The sequence below is a fragment of the Sorex araneus genome, chromosome 4, assembly GCF_027595985.1.
Source record: "Sorex araneus isolate mSorAra2 chromosome 4, mSorAra2.pri, whole genome shotgun sequence".
In the NCBI taxonomy this organism is placed as follows: Eukaryota; Metazoa; Chordata; class Mammalia; order Eulipotyphla; family Soricidae; genus Sorex; species Sorex araneus.
In genome coordinates this window covers 203,246,765-203,263,888 of record NC_073305.1, presented here as the reverse complement: position 1 = coordinate 203,263,888, position 17,124 = coordinate 203,246,765, and the positions used below count along the sequence as shown (strand labels likewise).

The 17,124-nt window shown below is 45.4% G+C and overlaps 1 protein-coding gene across 2 annotated transcripts in view; it reads left to right on the top strand.

The window, feature by feature from the left end:
• The window catches only part of LOC101550358 (S-adenosyl-L-methionine-dependent tRNA 4-demethylwyosine synthase TYW1), a 206,453-nt gene extending 192,539 nt beyond the window's left edge, over positions 1-13,914 (top strand). For both annotated transcript variants that reach the window (XM_055135604.1, XM_055135603.1), the window contains one exon: positions 12,922-13,914. In XM_055135604.1, coding sequence (XP_054991579.1) covers positions 12,922-13,143 — 222 coding nt within the window. In that variant the 3' untranslated portion in view covers positions 13,144-13,914. The remainder of the gene's footprint in view (positions 1-12,921) is intronic.
• The last annotated feature ends 3,210 nt before the right edge of the window (positions 13,915-17,124 follow it).

The window sequence follows — 17,124 nt, the reverse complement described above, 5'->3', positions numbered from 1 at the left end:
TATGTGAAACATTCCAAAGGTAAATCTGTAGAAACAGGAAATAGGCCGGCGTTGCCAGAGCTGGGTGAGGGCATCCTGGTGAGTGACGGGAGTGTTCCCTGGGTGCCGAGGAGAATATTCTGGTGTGGTACAGTGGTGTCAGTCACACGTAGTCAGGACTACACTCAAAGCCACTGAATTGTATGCTCTTTTTGTCTTTTTAAACCTTTTCCCCTTCCCTCTTCCAATATCTTTGTTACTGTTTTGTTGTTCTGATGACCTGGCGCTGCAAACACACTTAGTTACAGTGCACACACACAAAGTTCGTGATCACAGACTTTCGCTGTGACTCTATGGACCACAAACAACAGTGCCTTGTGGGATCACAGTTGGCAGATGGGATGGTGCCGAGGATTAAATTTGCCCCTCGTGGCTGTAAGGCTGATATAACTCATCCTGAACTGAACACATATCAAGCTGTAGTTGGGTGGTTTTTTTTTTTTTTTTTTTTAAGAGCGAGAGATAACTATGAAAGAGGTTATACTGGCCAAGGGTTGGTTGCTTTTTCTTAGAGAAAAACTTTTTGTGCTAATTTGAACGTGACAGACTCAGTTTTCCTTCCCCTAAAGTGACTTCCTGGGCAGCTTCTTAAGTTGAAGTAATTTAATAATATGAGAATCACTCACTTAAAATCCCCTGTGATCCTGTCTCAGGAAAGTAGGAGGTTGCAAGGCCCCATGCTTTGATTGAAATTAGATTGTGTTTCACTGAGTTACGAGCTATAATCAGAAGTCGGAAGAATGTGTTCTGGGAGAATCAAAGAATAACGAAATAAAGGCCACTTGTTTGAGGTGTTAAAGTAGCTCCAAAGGTAGTTAGCACTGTAGCACTGTCATCCCAATGTTCATCGATTTGCTCGAGCGGGCACCAGTAACGTCTCCATGGTGAGACTTGTTACTGTTTTTGGCATATCAAATACCAAATACCTGGGGAGCTTGCCAGGCTCTGCCACGCGGGCGGGATACTCTTCAGTAGCTTGCTGGGCTCTCCGAGAGGGACGGAGGAATTGAACTTACTATAAATCTTAAAGATTAGAGACAAAAATACTGACTTTTATTTCTTTTATTTTTTTTTAATTATTTTATTGAGTCACCATGTGGAAAGTTACAAAGTTTTCAGGTTTAAGTCTCAGTTATACAATGGTTGAACACCCATCCCTTCACCAGTGCACATATTCCACCACCAAGAATTGCAGTATAGTTCCACCCTGTCCCCCCACACCCCTAGCCCCCCTGACTTTTATTTCTAAACTTGAATGATTATTTTAAGTAAGGAAGTGCCTGTGGGTGGGGGGAGGGGTTGGAAATTAATGGATTGCGGAGACAGTGCTCAGTATTATGATGATTAAGTCTTCTTTGTCTTCATGAAGTCTGTTCTCCACACCAAAAGCAAAGACACTTTCTGGAACGTAGAGCGCTGCTGCAGAGAAGCCTTCAGGGACCTTCCAGTATATTTTTGTGTAAAAGTTGAAATACCTGTTGGGGATCTTTGTTTCTGTCTGATCCCCACAGCCCTGTCCATCCCCCTGCCTCCGTCCCCCTCTCCAGTTCCTCTTCCATTGCCCTTCCCTGTCTTTGCACAGCTTCACTTTCCCAGACGTTGATCTCAACATTCTTTGCCTGCGTTTTGGAGCTCAGTACTTGTTCTCTGTTCTTTTAGGGGTAGTGTAAGAAACCACTACTTGCATCCTTGACTAATGCAAGTCGAATGTTAAAAAGTACTTTTGCAGGGTGAGAAGAGAGCTCAGGGGCCAGGGCCACCTGGAGACCCTGGTTGGATCCCTGGTACCGGTGACTTCTCAAACCTTGCTGGGTGTGACCCTTGTCCCCGAGCAGTGCAGTGTCCTTAGGCGCCAGCATTGAACTGTCAGTCCCAAGTGGCTGCTATCACCAGGAGTGACTCTCCGAGCACTGCTAGAGAGCTAGCTTCTACCTCCTCCCTCCCCCGCCCTGCCCCAAACTCACAATAAGCTTTTGCCTTCTAACTCTGAAGGACTGTAGATTTGACCTTCATTTTTTACCTTTTTTGCTCTTCCTGGCCCTATGCTGATAATTGTTGTCTATTTTAGCTGTTTAAGGGCATTATGATTATTGTTTTATGTGGTAAGGGTTCACGGAGGGTTATCTCTTAAGGGTTCATCAGGGTTCAGTTCTGCTGTAATTGTGTCTATTTTAAGTGTGTTTAAGGACATCGCTTATGTTATAGGGGTTTATTTAAGGTTATCTCAGTTTTTTTTTTTAACACTCTTTTACGTCACTTTGTGCATTTTTGATCCACCATCTGAGATTGTTCTCTTTAAAAACTTTCTTAGGGGAAAATTTAGTTTTCATTTGTCTGAAAATCTTTCTTTTGGCTCGGTAGAAAATTCTGGGTCCTATTTATTTCAACACAGTAAAGGTTCCCTTGTCTTAAATTCCGTTGATTTAAAAGGGAGCTATTACGTCCGACTTTAGGGGGGAGAAACTCCAAACAATAATAGTGAGTTTTTTGTTGAAATATTGAATGTAATCAAAGTAAAGTGAAAGTAAAATGAAATTTATCAGTTGCACAGGCAGGGTGGGGGGGAGGGGGAAGGTATACTGTGATTCTTGGTGGTGGAATATGTGCACTGGTGAAGGGATGGGTGTTCGAGCATTTTATAACTGAGACTTAAACCTGACAGCTTTGTAACTTTCCACATGGTGATTCAATAAAATAATAAATTAATTTAAAAAAATAGAATAAATAAAAGGGAGCTATTGGCCTGTTGCTCCTCTTAAGGCAATCTGTCGTTCTCCCCACAGTCGCCTCTTTCCCTTTCCTTCCCCCTTGACAGTAAGCTATGTGCTCTCACGTGTCTAGATGTGGACTTTCTTTTTTTTTTTGTTTTCCTCTTTGGGACTCCCTGGAATTCCTATATGTATGAATCATACTTTCCATCAGTTGGGAAAATTTCTCAGCTTGTATTTGTGAAATGTTCCTTCTTTCCCAATATCTCCTTTCTTCTAGTAATGCATGTAAACATATGAGCCTTCACTATATCTTGACTTCTCATTTGCACATTGTTAATTCATAGGCGTCTCTGTTCTTTGGTTTGGACAATTTGACTTATTTTCCAGTTCACTAATTTTTGTCCCAGCTGTGTCTGATATGCTGTTATGATTATACTGTGGTGGGCCCGAGTGACAGTGTAGCCCGTAGAGCACTGTCCTTGCACACAGGGTTAGACCCCCAGCACCGCATATGGTCCCTCAGGCCCCACCAGGAATAACCCCCGAGCACAGAGCCAGGTTTGCTTTCTGCATCCTGATGGTTTCAGCTGGGTGTAGTATTCTTTTCAACAAAGTTGTCAACTAAATTTCCTATCCTCTGCTGAAACATTGATCTTACTTTCATTCGTGAGTAATTAATTATCATTAAAGAAAACTCGAGAGTTAATATGTTTTCTCCCAGCTCTTTAAATAGATCTCATTGTCGTCCAGAATAATCTTTTGTCACCTTCTCGCCTCCTCATCAGCAATACAGATGTACAGTGACATTCCTTACTTTTGGTGTCTGCTGATAAACTCAGCAGCCAGTAAAATGTGTTATGGTCACTTCGATGAGATGCATTAATTCATTTAATTCTGACCAAAAAACTTATGAGTCATCAGTACTATTTTTGTCCCTCCTATTCCAAAGGAAGAAACTCTGGCTAAGAAAGTACAAGTCTTGTCCAAGGACAAATAGAGCACAGCTGGAATTCAATCCCATAGTTTGCAAAATGCAAAGCTGACTTTGTAGACCACCAGAATTGCTCAGGGGACCATTTGTGGTACCAGAGATCAAGCCCAGGTCAGAGCTCAGCACCCTACCCACTGCACTAACTCTCTAGTTCACCTCTGCCTTCTCTTCTCCCAAAAAACAAACTCCCTGCCATGGCTATGGCAGGCAAGAACTAAATGAAGTAGCTGCGGATGTTCTGTATGGTACATTATTTCTTTAGCTACAGAAAGAGAAGCAGCATGCTCGCCTGCATTGCTGAGAATTAGTTAAGATAACGGAAGGAATATCCTTCACATGGGCAGTTCGATGTATTTGATTTGGGGGCCAGAATTAATGAAAGAACTAAATCACTGTATCACTGTCATCTCGTTGCTCATCGATTTCCTCCGGGCACCAGTAACGTCTCCATGGTGAGACTCGTCGTTACTGTTTTTTGGCATATCGAATATGCCACAGGTAGCTTGCTGGGCTCTCCGAGAGGGGCAGAGGAATTGAACCCGGGTCAGCCTCGTGCAAGGTGAACACCCTACCCGCTGCGCTATCGCTCCAGAACTAAATAAAGAACTAAATTTGGATATCTGAGATTTTCAAAAAGTACTATTGCAGCACTATTTTTTTATATTGCAAAATCATTTCTCTCTCAAACTAGCCTGATACTTCCTTCCCAAATAAGTCACACCTCTAAGTTTCGAGACATAAGATACAGTACTGACTTATGAGAACTCGCCTTTCGCCAGCCCTTTCCCAGTTAACTGTGTCTCACGTATTAGTGTGTGTTTAGACAATCCAGCCAGAAAATAACTGACATGGAGATCACGTAAAAAGACCTACTTTAGAATGTAAAAGTGAATATATATTGTCCCCTTTTGGGGTTAGGGGGTTCTTTGAGGGTCGGTTGGTTGGTTGGTTGGTTTGGTGGTGTGCAACTTTGCCCATTACGTGTGGCTTTCAGGGCAAGGATAAATATAGTGGCAGATTAATTTGATCCAGAGGAGTACTGGCCTTTGCCCTCCACTTCCCGGGAGTCATCCCTGCTCTTGGGATGCCTTGGATGACGACAGTGACTTGTTAATCTGGGATCTCAGCCACACTAGAGTTTGGGACAGTCATGTTGAGCTGTACTGTATCTGTCACACCGCCGGGTAGGCTGGGCAGCAAAGTCACCACTGACAGACAGCTCTCTCCAGGAAGCGTGGCCTCAAGGACAGGGCCACCTGCTGTCTCACCTCCCTGCGGGGCTGAGGCGGTTAGCACCCCTAGGGACAAGGCAGCTGGACACTCCCATATAGGACATTCCCAGACTTCAGGCCCCCTTCCCTGTGCAGACCGCAGCCTGCCTGTCTGTGTCACAATAAGCCTCACTACGAGTGTAACCGCTGTCAGAGAATTCTGAGGCTCCTTCTGGTGGATTGATTTATTAAAACCAGTTTTTGCCGTTGATGGCAGAAATGCTGATATACACAGCATTTCCTTTTCTCAAGTCTCGCCTTATCATTTCTCATGTTGTTCCCTGCTGCCACAACAACAAAAAGTCAGCAATTTACCAGTTATGGTGATGGCAAAATAAAATGATGTATATAAAGCATTTAGAATAGTGCTTTGCCTACAGTAGGTTCTTAATTAAAAGACCCTTCCCTAGCGGAACCTGTCACTTGATTTTTCGGTGAAGATAAGAATACAGTATAGCGCATTGCAAACCATAATACCCATAACTAGAGTGAGAGTAAGGGGAAAACTGTCTGCCATAGAGGCAGGGGAGGGGTGGGATGGGGAGGAGGGGGACCAGGGAAGGATACTGGGGACATTGGTGGTAGAAAATGTGCACTGGTGGAGGGATGGGTGTTCGATCATTGTATGACTGAAACTCAAACATGAAAGCTTTGTAAGTGTAGCTCACGGTGATTCAATTGAAAAAAAAATACAGAATAGCATGAAGGGATATTCATATTAAAAATTTGCAAAGAGCATTGGTCTTGCTCTTTAGCTGATAGGCAAGATTTTCTCCTTCTTTTCATTTGGGGTGTGTAGGACTGTGGCACCTTGGTTTGGTTAAAACCTTCCCATCAGCTGTACTGTGTTCATCATCTCAATGCTGCAGTGCTCCCAGCAAAGCAGGCTTGAGACGGGAGGGCAGGTCAATGTAAGGGCTTCCGGCAGGGCACCGAGTGTGAAGTCGCTGTGGATGGTTGCGTTAGTTCTTCAGTGACACAAAGAGAAGCAGCACGCTCGCCCGTAGTGCTGAGAACTAGAGAAGGTAAAGGGAGGCATATCCTTCACAGGGGCGGTTTGATGTATTTGATCTGGGGGCCCGGAATGGGTGAAAACTACATCAATTAAGCAGAACTGGCCAAAAGTGGAGCAAACGAACTTTGAGATTTGCATATAAGATCTTCTGGTTCCCCAGCACATGTCTGGGCACTGGAGCTGCTTAGGTCAGCGACCCCTGGCCAGCGTGCTTCGCTCCGCACACCCGTTCTGTGGACTTGACCCCAAGGAAAGCACCACTTATGGCTCTCACTCGGCTCAACACAAGGTTGCCTCCCCACTGCCTCGCCAACACACAGAGTGTCTTATTTGTTTTATTTATATAAGTTACTGTCTTAGCTGTGGTCTGGAACGATAGCACAGCGGGTAGGGCGTTTGCCTTGCACGCAACCAACCCAGGTTCAATTCCTCTTTCCCTCTCGGAGAGCCTGGCAAGCTACCGAGAGTATCCCGCCCGCACGCCAGAACCTGGCAACCTCCCCATGGCATATTTGATATGTCAAAAACAGTAACAACAAGTCTCACAATGGAGACGTCACTGGTGCCCGCTCGAGCAAATCGGTGAACAATGGGATGACAGTGACAGTGATAGTGACAGTGACTGTCATAGCTGTAAGGTTTTGTGGTGGTCTTGATTCCCATTTTCTGATGAGTGAGGTGGAGCTGCTTTTTATGTGTTCTTTGGGAAAATGTCTAGATTATATCATTATTATTTAAAACTTCTTGTTGTATTGAAACTTCTACATGAATAGAGTTTGACGTCGAAGTTTATTATAGAAGTAAGGGTGTTTTTGTTTGCTTGGGGCCACTCCTGACCGTGCTCAGGGGTTACTCTATTCATTGTGCATCACTTTAGCCTCCAATTGAAGTTGCTTTTGTACATGATTGTGTGTGTGTGTGTGTGTGTGTGCTTTAGCCACATTTGGCAATGCTTAGGACTTACTCCTCCTGTCCTGGTGGTGCTTCGTGAGCCATACCGGATTCCATGGGTCAAACCCGTCACAAGGCAAGCAAGTGCCCTACCCACTGTACTCTCTGTCCCCTCTGAAAGGCTTTGTACTCTTCTCAAACCTACAGCTCCACCTCTAGCCCGTATGCAACAACTGCTTCCAACTTTTCTGGGTCTCTTTCCCCTAAGCAACATGATTACTGCATTTTTTTCTCTGTTGCTCATTATCTCTGACTCTGTATGTAGAAGGTGCAGGTCAGCCTGGCCTCAACATTTTCTCCCCATGTCTTGCATTCCCCAGCCTCTCCATGTTGCACAATGTGAATTTATTACAGTGACTGGATGCTATTGTTTTTAAAAGACTGGAGCAATAGCACAGCAAGGTAGGGTGTTTGCCTTGCACGAAGCCAACCTGGATTCGATTCCTCTGGTCTCTCAGAGAGCCCAACAAGCTACTGAGAGTGTCCCACCTGCACGACAGAGCCTGGTAAGCTACACTTGGCGTATGCAGTATGCCAAAAACAGTAGCAACAAGTCTCACAAAGGAGATGTTACTGGTGCCCGCTTGAGCAAATCGATGAACAACGGGATGACAGTGATTGTTTTTAAAAATGTACTGAATCACAGTGAGAGACAAAGTTACAAAGGTTTTTATGATTAGCTTTTTGTTGTACAGTGTTCAGGTATTCATCTCATCCCCAGAGTCCACTTTTCTCCACCAGTGTTCATTTCTCTCCCGCCTCCCAAGCCCACCTTCCAGCCTGCCGCTATGGCAGATACTTTGCTTTTTTCTTTTTTTCCTTTCAGGCACTGTGGTTTGCAGGACAGCTACTGAAGCGGTATCCTGCGTATCACTTTCCCTTCTTTCAGTTAGAATTTTCCTTGGTTCCTTCTTGTCCAGAGTGATCACTTCCCCTGTGATTGTCATACTGGTCCCTTCTCTGACCTAACCGACCTCTCGCCACTGTGGCACGCTTGCTACCAAGGACCAGTCCTCACCTTGAAAATGTTTTGAAGATTTCACTGAGTTTTTCCTCCCTCTTCTTAATTTCTCCTTTCTTTCAAGAACTTTCATTTTTTTTGTCATCTCTTTTCACACTGTCTCTTTTTATTTCTCTTCTTTCTTTCTGTGTTTGTATTCTAGGGAATTTTCTAAATTGTATTTTCTCTACCACCAGTCCTTCATTTCTACTCCTGTACTTTTGAGATTGGAGGGTTTTATCATTCTTTGAGTGTTGCTTTTTATAGCATAGCTGTTTTTAGAGTCAGAGTATTTCTTTCATTCTCCAAGGATAGTCATCTTAGTTTTGTTGTTGGGGGCTTTGTTTTATTTGTCATGTTCGTCCTGCACAGACTTGGTGTACTGTCCTCTTTTTGTTCGTCCCTCTTTAACGTTAGAAGTTAGAAGTTTTCTTGAACCAGTAGCTGGCTGCCCAGACTGCAGTGGGAAACTCATGCACACATGGGCCTGGACTGGTCCATTTCTTGGAGAAACCCAGGGCATCATCCTCACGGAACCTGCATCAGTGTCTCCCATCAGGGTACCCAGGCTTCGCAGGGGGTCTTTTCATTTCCCCCTGTTTATTTGGTTGATGTAGCACCAGAGTTCAGGTAGCAGGTAGTGAATGGGGTGGTCCCTTTTCAGTCCTATCCCTCTGTCCCAGTTGTACCTACCTCCCCACCGCCCGCAGGTTCTTCCTTTTTCAACTTCCTGGCTTCCGCAGGCCAGCTGCACAGCTGCTGTGCTGTGTTCTGTAGGTGCAGGGGGCAAGAGCACTGAAGTGCTAATAATCTTGAGCCAAAAGATGAACCTGTCTTTGGATTTGGGCGGGGGGAGGAGTTTGGGACCTACTTTACTCCCACTTCTGGGGTGATGGGGGTACCACAGTTTCTGAGCCTTTGGGGGAATTCTGAAACCGTAACTGGGTTGAATCTTGGATGTCTCTATTTGCCAGCGTAGGAGTCAGTCCTCTTGAGTCTGCTAAGTCAGCTCTGCTCATCCATCATCTCGCATTTCTCAAGTTTGATGCTGTTTTCTTCTCTCTGGGATCTCTTTGCTTTCACAGGTCTTTCAGAAACGACCTTAATATCATCCTAGTGAGATTTCGAAAAGTAAAAATTAGGGACCAGAGCAATAGTATAGCAGGCAGGACATTTTCCTTGCATGCAGGGTTCAATCCCTGGCATGCCATAGGGTTCCCCAAGCACTGCTGGGTGTGGCCCCAAACAAGCAAACAAAAAAGTGAAAATTAATACATCTGTTCAACCCACCACCTTTTTTTGTGTGGTGTTTGGGTTTGGGGACCATACCCAGTGGTGCTCAGGGTTTACTCCAGGCTCTGCACTCAGGAGTACTCCTGGGGGGCTCCGTACGCCATATGGGATGCCGGACATCAGACCAGGGTTGGCTGTGTTTAAGGCAAGTGCCTAACCTGCTGTACGACCTCTCCAGCCTCCAACCTACCACCTTTAATAGGAATGTTCAGCACTTAAATAATGAAGACATTCTCCTCGAAATGTTAGGAAAGGGAGAACACGAACTCCTTTGAGCAGCAGTTTGGTTGTTCTGGACAGTGGGAACCTTGGCCCTAGCTCACCGGGCTGGAAGCGCCACGGACATTAGCCAGCCCGGTTTCGGTAGTCAAGACTAGACATCACTTGCTTGTGCTGTATGTTTGAGATGATCAGTGACCATTTGAATTTATTTGTAATTCTTTGTGGATTTGAAGAATTCTTGAGGCAGGGTGACCTCATGTCTCAGCGTATTTAACCTCAAGTTTGGGACCTGGGGTTTCACTCCTTGATTTCTTCGCTCTATCTTTCAGCTTTACTTCTGTGCCACTCTTGGTCTTTCCCTTTTTGCCGTGCGCTGGTGCACAGAGACAGTTGGACTTGCTGAGTGGTCAGTTATTATGCAATATGGTTAGTGTCAGATTGTTAGCAAGGGGGCATATTAAATCCAGATTTATTTTAGGGGCTTGATGGTTCAGGCTTACTTTAAAAGAGGCGACTGTTGCAGATGGGATATTTATGTCCCCTCTCAAGTCATGCTTTGAAGTCTTAGCCCCAGTGGGGCTGTGTTTGAGAGAGGACCTCTAAGGAAACAATTGGGACAAAGCGGTCAGTCATAGGCAAAGGGGTCTGATCTCTCTCTCTCTCTCTCTCTCTCTCTCTCTCTCTCTCTCTCTCTCTCCTCTCCCTCTCTCTCTCTCTCTCTCCCTCTCCCTCTTCCTCTCCCTCTCTCCCTCTCCCTCTCCCTCTCCCTCTCCCTCTCCCTCTCCCTCTCCCTCTCCCTCTCCCTCTCCCTCTTCCTTCTCCCTCTCCCTCTCGACAAATGGCTGTGTAAAGACAGAGAAGGCACCTCTTACCAGAACCTTCATCTGAGACTTCCAGCCTCCTGCACTGGGAGACATTAAATGAACTTTTGTTGAGGCCATACAATCTGCATTTTGTTGCGGCGGCCGAGCATTCCCGTACCCCTGCATTTATTACCCTTGCTTTGTTTTCCAGTTTGTTTTCCTAGACATTGACAATCAGAGTTGTCAGTTGTCCTATTTTAGTCAAGTCTGGGCAACTGATTTCTTCCATTTCCAACCAGATGGTTGCATAATCAGAAGGATCCAGATCTTCAAATTTTATTAGGAGCTAGTGTCTATAGTCAGCAGCTTTAGAAGTAAAATATATTGTCTACAGTTCTGGGAAAGTGGTGTTTCTGGGAGGGAGAGGTTTTGTGCGCACGGTTGGAGGGGTGTATCTCTTAGGTGTGGGAAGGATGGTTCTAACTCTGTCCGGTTCTTTAGCCCCTCTCAGAAGAGCGGTGGCTGTGGTTAGAATTTGAGGGAGAAGGGAGGCCAGGATGTAGGTCCAGCTTCATGCCTAAAGATGTAAACCCTAAGAACTCGAGGGAAGAGGAGAATATGATCTTGTTTCCACAGCAGGCAAAGCAAGGGCACTCCTAAAGGCCGAGCTCCTGGAGGGGGGGTGGGAGTGTGATTTGTCGTTCACTGCACACTGTTAGTGGTCATGGGGGGAGGGGTTCTCCTGGTGGGGAAGTCACCTTTCCCATCATGTGGTCTATCAGGAATCTGGAGTCCAGCCATGTCCAGTCACATTTCCTATTGCGGTACCCCGGGGTGGGAGATGCTTTCCTGCCCCAGGAAGTCTGAAACAGCAGGGCTTCACCTCTCGTTCAGGGTGTCCGTGGAATTAGGTGGAAATTGTTTCATCACGTATTTCTACCTTAATTAAGAGGAGGGAGGAAGAGGCCCTTCCAGGTCCCTAGTAACAGCTAAAATTATAATGAGCCAGATAGCAGTCACAAAACCTTCTGTGTCGGTGTGGTGGGATGGGGTGTGGAGATCTCTACTTAGCTTTCCTCAGGCAAGTTCAGGGTGTGGTGAGAACGGTGATGGTAAAGGGATTCTGGAAGATTTCCCTGAGCAAAGGACATTTATGTGGAGTCCTGTGACATAAGTCCGTATTAGTAAGACAGAGGGACCACCGTGGGGCTTGGACTGAGGGGGAGGGATGTCCCAGGAAGGGCCTCCATATGGAGACTTGGACCCAAAAGTCTAGGTCACTGGGCTCTCTTGACAGTAGGCAAAGTACTTCCGGACAGACCTCAGCAGTAGGAAATAGCCCCAAATGGAATCTGCTGGAAGACTGCTGCCGAGCCCAGAGGTGGGCCCGCCCTTGGGCAGTGTCGGGTACGGGGGTAGAAGCACTGCTGAGAAGACCTGCAGGGCCTGGCCCCTTCCGGAATGGGACTAGGTGCCCCTTTGTCAGATTTCTAGACCCGGCACTTGGACACCACTGGGATTGCTTTCACACCCCCAAACAACACTCGGGCAAGGGATGGTAAAACACGGGTTCTACATCCCGGGTTGTAGATTCCTAGAGCGCAAGGGCACCATTTCGAAGCAAGAAAATTCCTCATGATTCATAGATAGACCCAACTTTCCCACTTTGTATTCTTTTCCCTGAGAAAGTCTTTAGCTATTGCTTTAAAATTTTTTCACAGCATTCAAACTCTTCAGATTTTAATATTCTAAATCCAAGAACCTTAGTGTTTTGAGTAGTTTTCTTATCTAGAATATGCATTTGTTACTTAATTTGGTAACTTAATTTGGTGCATAGTCAAAGGTTTTGCTGGCACAATTTAGATAGCGTCTGTTTGTAAATCAAGTGTCACTGTACTATATATTATGGGTTTATACAAAAGAATGCCAAGTAGATATTTTTAATTCAAAGCTTTCACAGTTCAATTAGTAGTTTCTTCAGAGCCTATTCAACTTATTTTCTGTTTTCTTCATTCCTGGGTCATTATTCTACAGTGACTTTGGGGAAGCAATTATCTTAAAAGAGTACAAATTGGATTACTCTCCCTTATTGAATTAAAATTCTTAACAAGGCTTCCCACTAATAAGATATTGTATCCATGTTCTGCTAAAACGACTAGTTTGAGTCATTTTGTTGGCATTTCTAAATTAGAAGCCATTGATTAAGATTTCACTAATAACTCAGGCTAAGTGCAGTAATAAAAAATACTCCACTAGGTGCTGCAAACACAAGCATGAAAATTGACACCAGATAAAAAGTAGCAAAAGCAGGAATTAAACTTAGCTTTACCATGAAGGCATTATAATGACAAAGAAAAAAAAATAATAGCCTTGAATTTTGGTGATAATGCTCAAGATAAACTTGAATTTCAATTGCAGACATGTTCTTTCTTCAGCTCTTGGGTCTTCCATTGCGGTTGGCCTGAGGACAGAGAAACTCGACCCAGCTCCGTACATTCTGCTTTGATACGGAGAATGAAAGGATTTACTTAGTCTGATAGGGAGATTTCTTTATAAGTCTTGTATTGTACGTTTTGATATTTTTATGGATGCTTTTCATTAAAACATAACTGTTTTTCTTTCCAGTTTAAGATTGACAGAGAGTGGTGGACATGGATCGATTATGACCGCTTCCAAGAGCTCATGCAGGAATATGAAGACAGTGGTGGGTCAAAAACGTTTGAAGCAATGGATTATGTGGCCAAAACTCCTCCCTGGGCTGTATTCGGTGCCAGTGAAAGAGGCTTTGATCCCAAGGACACAAGATACCAGAGAAAGAACAAATCAAAGGTTAATTCTGGATGCTGAGATGATCTGATTTTTTAGCATTCAAAGGACAAAAGCCGATGGCTCCAGAAGTTTCTTGAACTCCACAATGAATTTTCCAAGGGCAGATTTCACAACTTCCGTTTTATATCAAGGATTATAAGGCAGAACACGAGGCACAGTCATGTACTGGGCTGGGGAGAAGGCCTCCACCCACGTGTCAGAGTCTGGGAGTGATCTCAGCACGCCTTTCCAGAACTCATTCTCTTTCTGATTTTATTCGGAGAGGAAAAGCAGTTGAGGACTGGCGAGGTGTACCCAATAATTCTTAGAATTTGTCAGCTTCGAATCCTCATTATTAAGAATCCCAAGAATGTACAGGATGTTGTGCAGAATGAACGTCTTTATCTTTTTTCCCCCTGTGGGCTGTTAAACCCTTTATAAGATCAAATTGGATCCAGACCTATACTAGTTCTCATTTAAATGGCCATCGAAGGGAATAGATGGACAGGATTAGAGTAGAGGCACTCTTCTGCGAGGAATCGCCATGCGCTGTCAGCGGATGATGACGAGTCTCAAAACCTTTGAAACGATGAGTGCAGTTTTCAGAGTTCTCTGTTTAAGCCCCTGTCACTGCATGGAGCTTTCTCCTCCGTGCACCTCGTAGCCAAAGCTGCTTTACGCCCTGTTCCAGACGGTCACAGTTTTGTCATGGAAACGTCACTAAATATGCAATCTAAACGAAAAAAATAGTTATTTTCAAATTTTTTATTATCTTTGAAACGTAATAAACTCTTTTGTAAAGACTTGGAACACGACTGTTCTTTGGAGTGTTTATTTATAGATACATCTCGTCCGGTGGTTCTAGCCTCATCAGATCCCTTATATATTGGCTATTTTATAGCACCCTCTCTGCTGAAGTAAAATTTGTAATAAGGTAATCTCCCTTGCTCAGGTGCAAACTTGCAAGCAATATTTCTAAGTGAAAGTGTTCCGACACTTTTCTGTTACATGAAATGGGAGAGTGACGAAGTATCACAGAAATCACATGATGTTAGGTACAGCATGAGAAAAGATGATTCCTGGGGCTCCCTCCTCCTGTGACCCCTGAGGTAACAGCCTGAAGAGCAAAGCCAGCTTGTCAGAATGATGCAGAGGACAGACAGGGGGCCCTGGGGTCTCTGGTTGTTCATCCCTAAATTCAGCCTGGAAGCCACCAAGTGCTGGCTTGCTCACAAGAGACAGTCAAAGCTCTTGGTCTGTGGGCTGGAGTGATAGCACAGTGGGTAGGGTGTTTGCCTTGCACGTGGCCAACCTGGGTTCGATTCCCAGCATCCCACATGGTTCCCCAAGCACCGCCAAGAGTAATTCCTGAGTGTATGAGCCAGGAGTAACCCCTGTGCATCACTGGGTGTGACCCCCCCCAAAAAAATGCTCTTGGACTGGTTCTTCCTGCTGCCACTTCCTGGTGCAGAGAGGGGCTGGTCTGTGCTTTCATGCCCAGGACAGAGGCCAGAGACTCTGCAGGGTGAGATGCAATCTTTCCAGACCAGCACTGCTTCCGGAGAGCTGAGAGGACAGGGCCATCTCAAAATTGAAAATGAGCAGAATGTGAGCAAAATGCTGTCACTCTTTTGTTTTTCACCAGCCACGCTTGCAGGAGAAGTCCAGAGTGAATGATAAAGTCCTGTCGCTTGAACATGCTCCCACAGTGGAGGCTCCTGGGCCCTCCCCTGAGCTTCTGTGTCTCAGTCACTTGCCAGCTCAGTCCCCTCCTCCCTCAGAGGGCGTGTCCCTGCCCTCCCTGAGGGGCCAGCCCTGAGGAGGGGACAGCAGGAAGTAGGAGGCTCTGCCACCCTCCCGGAGACCAATGCCATGAATTATGCAAACATGTAGAAAAGCTCTGTGCTGCTAAGTTGGCCTCGGAGGGGGAAAATGAAGGCGAATGTGTACCTTAGCCTGCAAGTCAATGAACGAATCTGAATATGTTCATCGCTAATCACATACTTGCAAGTTTAATTAGAAACGGAGGGGCTGGTCAGGGGACATAGAGACGAGGAGGGTTGGAATAACAGAAACAACAAAAGCAGGGAAATTTTTCATGCTGCCATTTAGCCCAAGCTGCACAATGAACTGAAAATAAAAATAGTTCATTGAACCCCAATAAAATGGACAGTTCCCATCAGGAACGTGGGGGCCGGAAGACAGGGGGTGATTATTTAGAGTGCTAAAAGAAAGCAGTTAGACATGTGGGACCGAACAGGGAGGCACTCTCCCCCTCCTGGGGTGCCTTCCCCTCAGAGACTCCCTCTGACTGCAGGTGGGCAGGGAGGCTGTCATGCCCGCCCCCCTCACCCCCACCCCATGCCTCCCGAGAGCAGCTCCTCTGTGGTACCCCTGGTCATGCACAGCATCTCTGCTCTTCAATTCCGAGAACTTTGCTGCATTGTATTCACTTGTCGCCTCCTGCCTGTAGCCAGGCCTGGGCCACCTGTATTGAATGATGACACCGTATAGACAGAGAGTCCCTCTCACTCTGCCTACCAGTGGCTATTGAGAAAGTCCAATCTTGTAGCAGCTACACACTGGCCTTTTGCCTGCACCTCATGGAGGGGTTGAGTAGCAGAATCCACATGTGAGAACTAGTCCCAGTGAAGAGATAACTGTGACCTGATGTGGATGAGAAAACTCGGAGGGCAGAGCCGGCATAGAGGATGGCAGGTCTCAGCCAGGCTCGAAGAGCTGCTGGGGAGGTCGCTACATTTGTAGGATTTTCACCCGTAACTTCTCTGCTCTCCTGTGTCGCCGCGTCTATGCCATCGGCACTAGACCTTCAATCATCTAAGCAGGTATAGGATAATCGGTTTATGAAGCAACGGGTACCACAGTACTCTGGGTAAATATTTTAGGGTTCTGTTCCATGCAAGTCTGATACAAAGCGCACAGCGGTTCAACTCAGCACACAGTTGCTGGTCCCTTATATTAAGCAAAATGAGGACACGGGAATTTGCAGCAAGTGCTGGAGCAAAACGGGATCTGAGGAGAAATTCAAATGTAGCAGAACCATGTGTAGCCTGCCTGAAAGTGAGTTTCAGTAACAGTAATACCAATGTTAAAGGAAATCAAGCTCTGGGCAAGCAATCCGCAGTACGGGGCCAGAGAGAACGGAGATACAGACTCTGATCTTGCATGTTGCCAACTCAGGTTCGATCCCTGTCACCACGTAGGGGTTCTGAGCATGGCCCTGAGTACAGAATCAGGTCTCAACTCTGAGCACTGACAGGTGTCGGCCCCCAGGCTAAACCAACAACAGCGAGTATAACAGCCAAGTGAAAGACTACAGTATTGGGGTAAATCAGTAAAGAAGAAGAAATAGCCAGGATAGCCAGTGACTTGGGGAAATATGGCAGAACATTGTTTCAAAAACTCCAAAACAAAATAACACGTGGAAAAAGAATTGCTGGGTCCAAGTGAAAAGATAGGGTTGGGGCACTTGCCTTGTCTCCCACAGACCCTGGTTCGAATCCCTACACCGTGTACAGTACCCCGAGCACTGCTAGTAGTCATTCCTGAGTACAGAGTCAGGTGTGACCCATATCAGCACACTTCCCCCCCAGAGAAAAAATAATTGAAAAGGTTTTTAAAGAGAGCTTCATGGTACTACATTCTGAGGAACAATATCTGCATTTTAGGGGTCCCAGATAACTGAAAGGGACTTAGGAGGAAAACACAAAAGAAGATCAAAAGTATTTAAAGAAATAATAGCCAAGACTTCCCTGACTTCAGAATGGAATTAAATCAGAGCTCCAAGCACAATAAATCCAGGACACATTGAACATTATAATAAAAGTCTTAAAACCTAAAGATAAGAGTAGAGAACAATGCTTCTAGTTAAAAACAATTTCATGTAAGGGAACTCCCCTCTGCCCTAAATTGTCCACACGCCTTTCTATAGAAAGTATTCCATGAGCTATTCAGTTCAGAATGAAAAAGGCTTTTAACAAAGAATACTCTGGCTTGCCA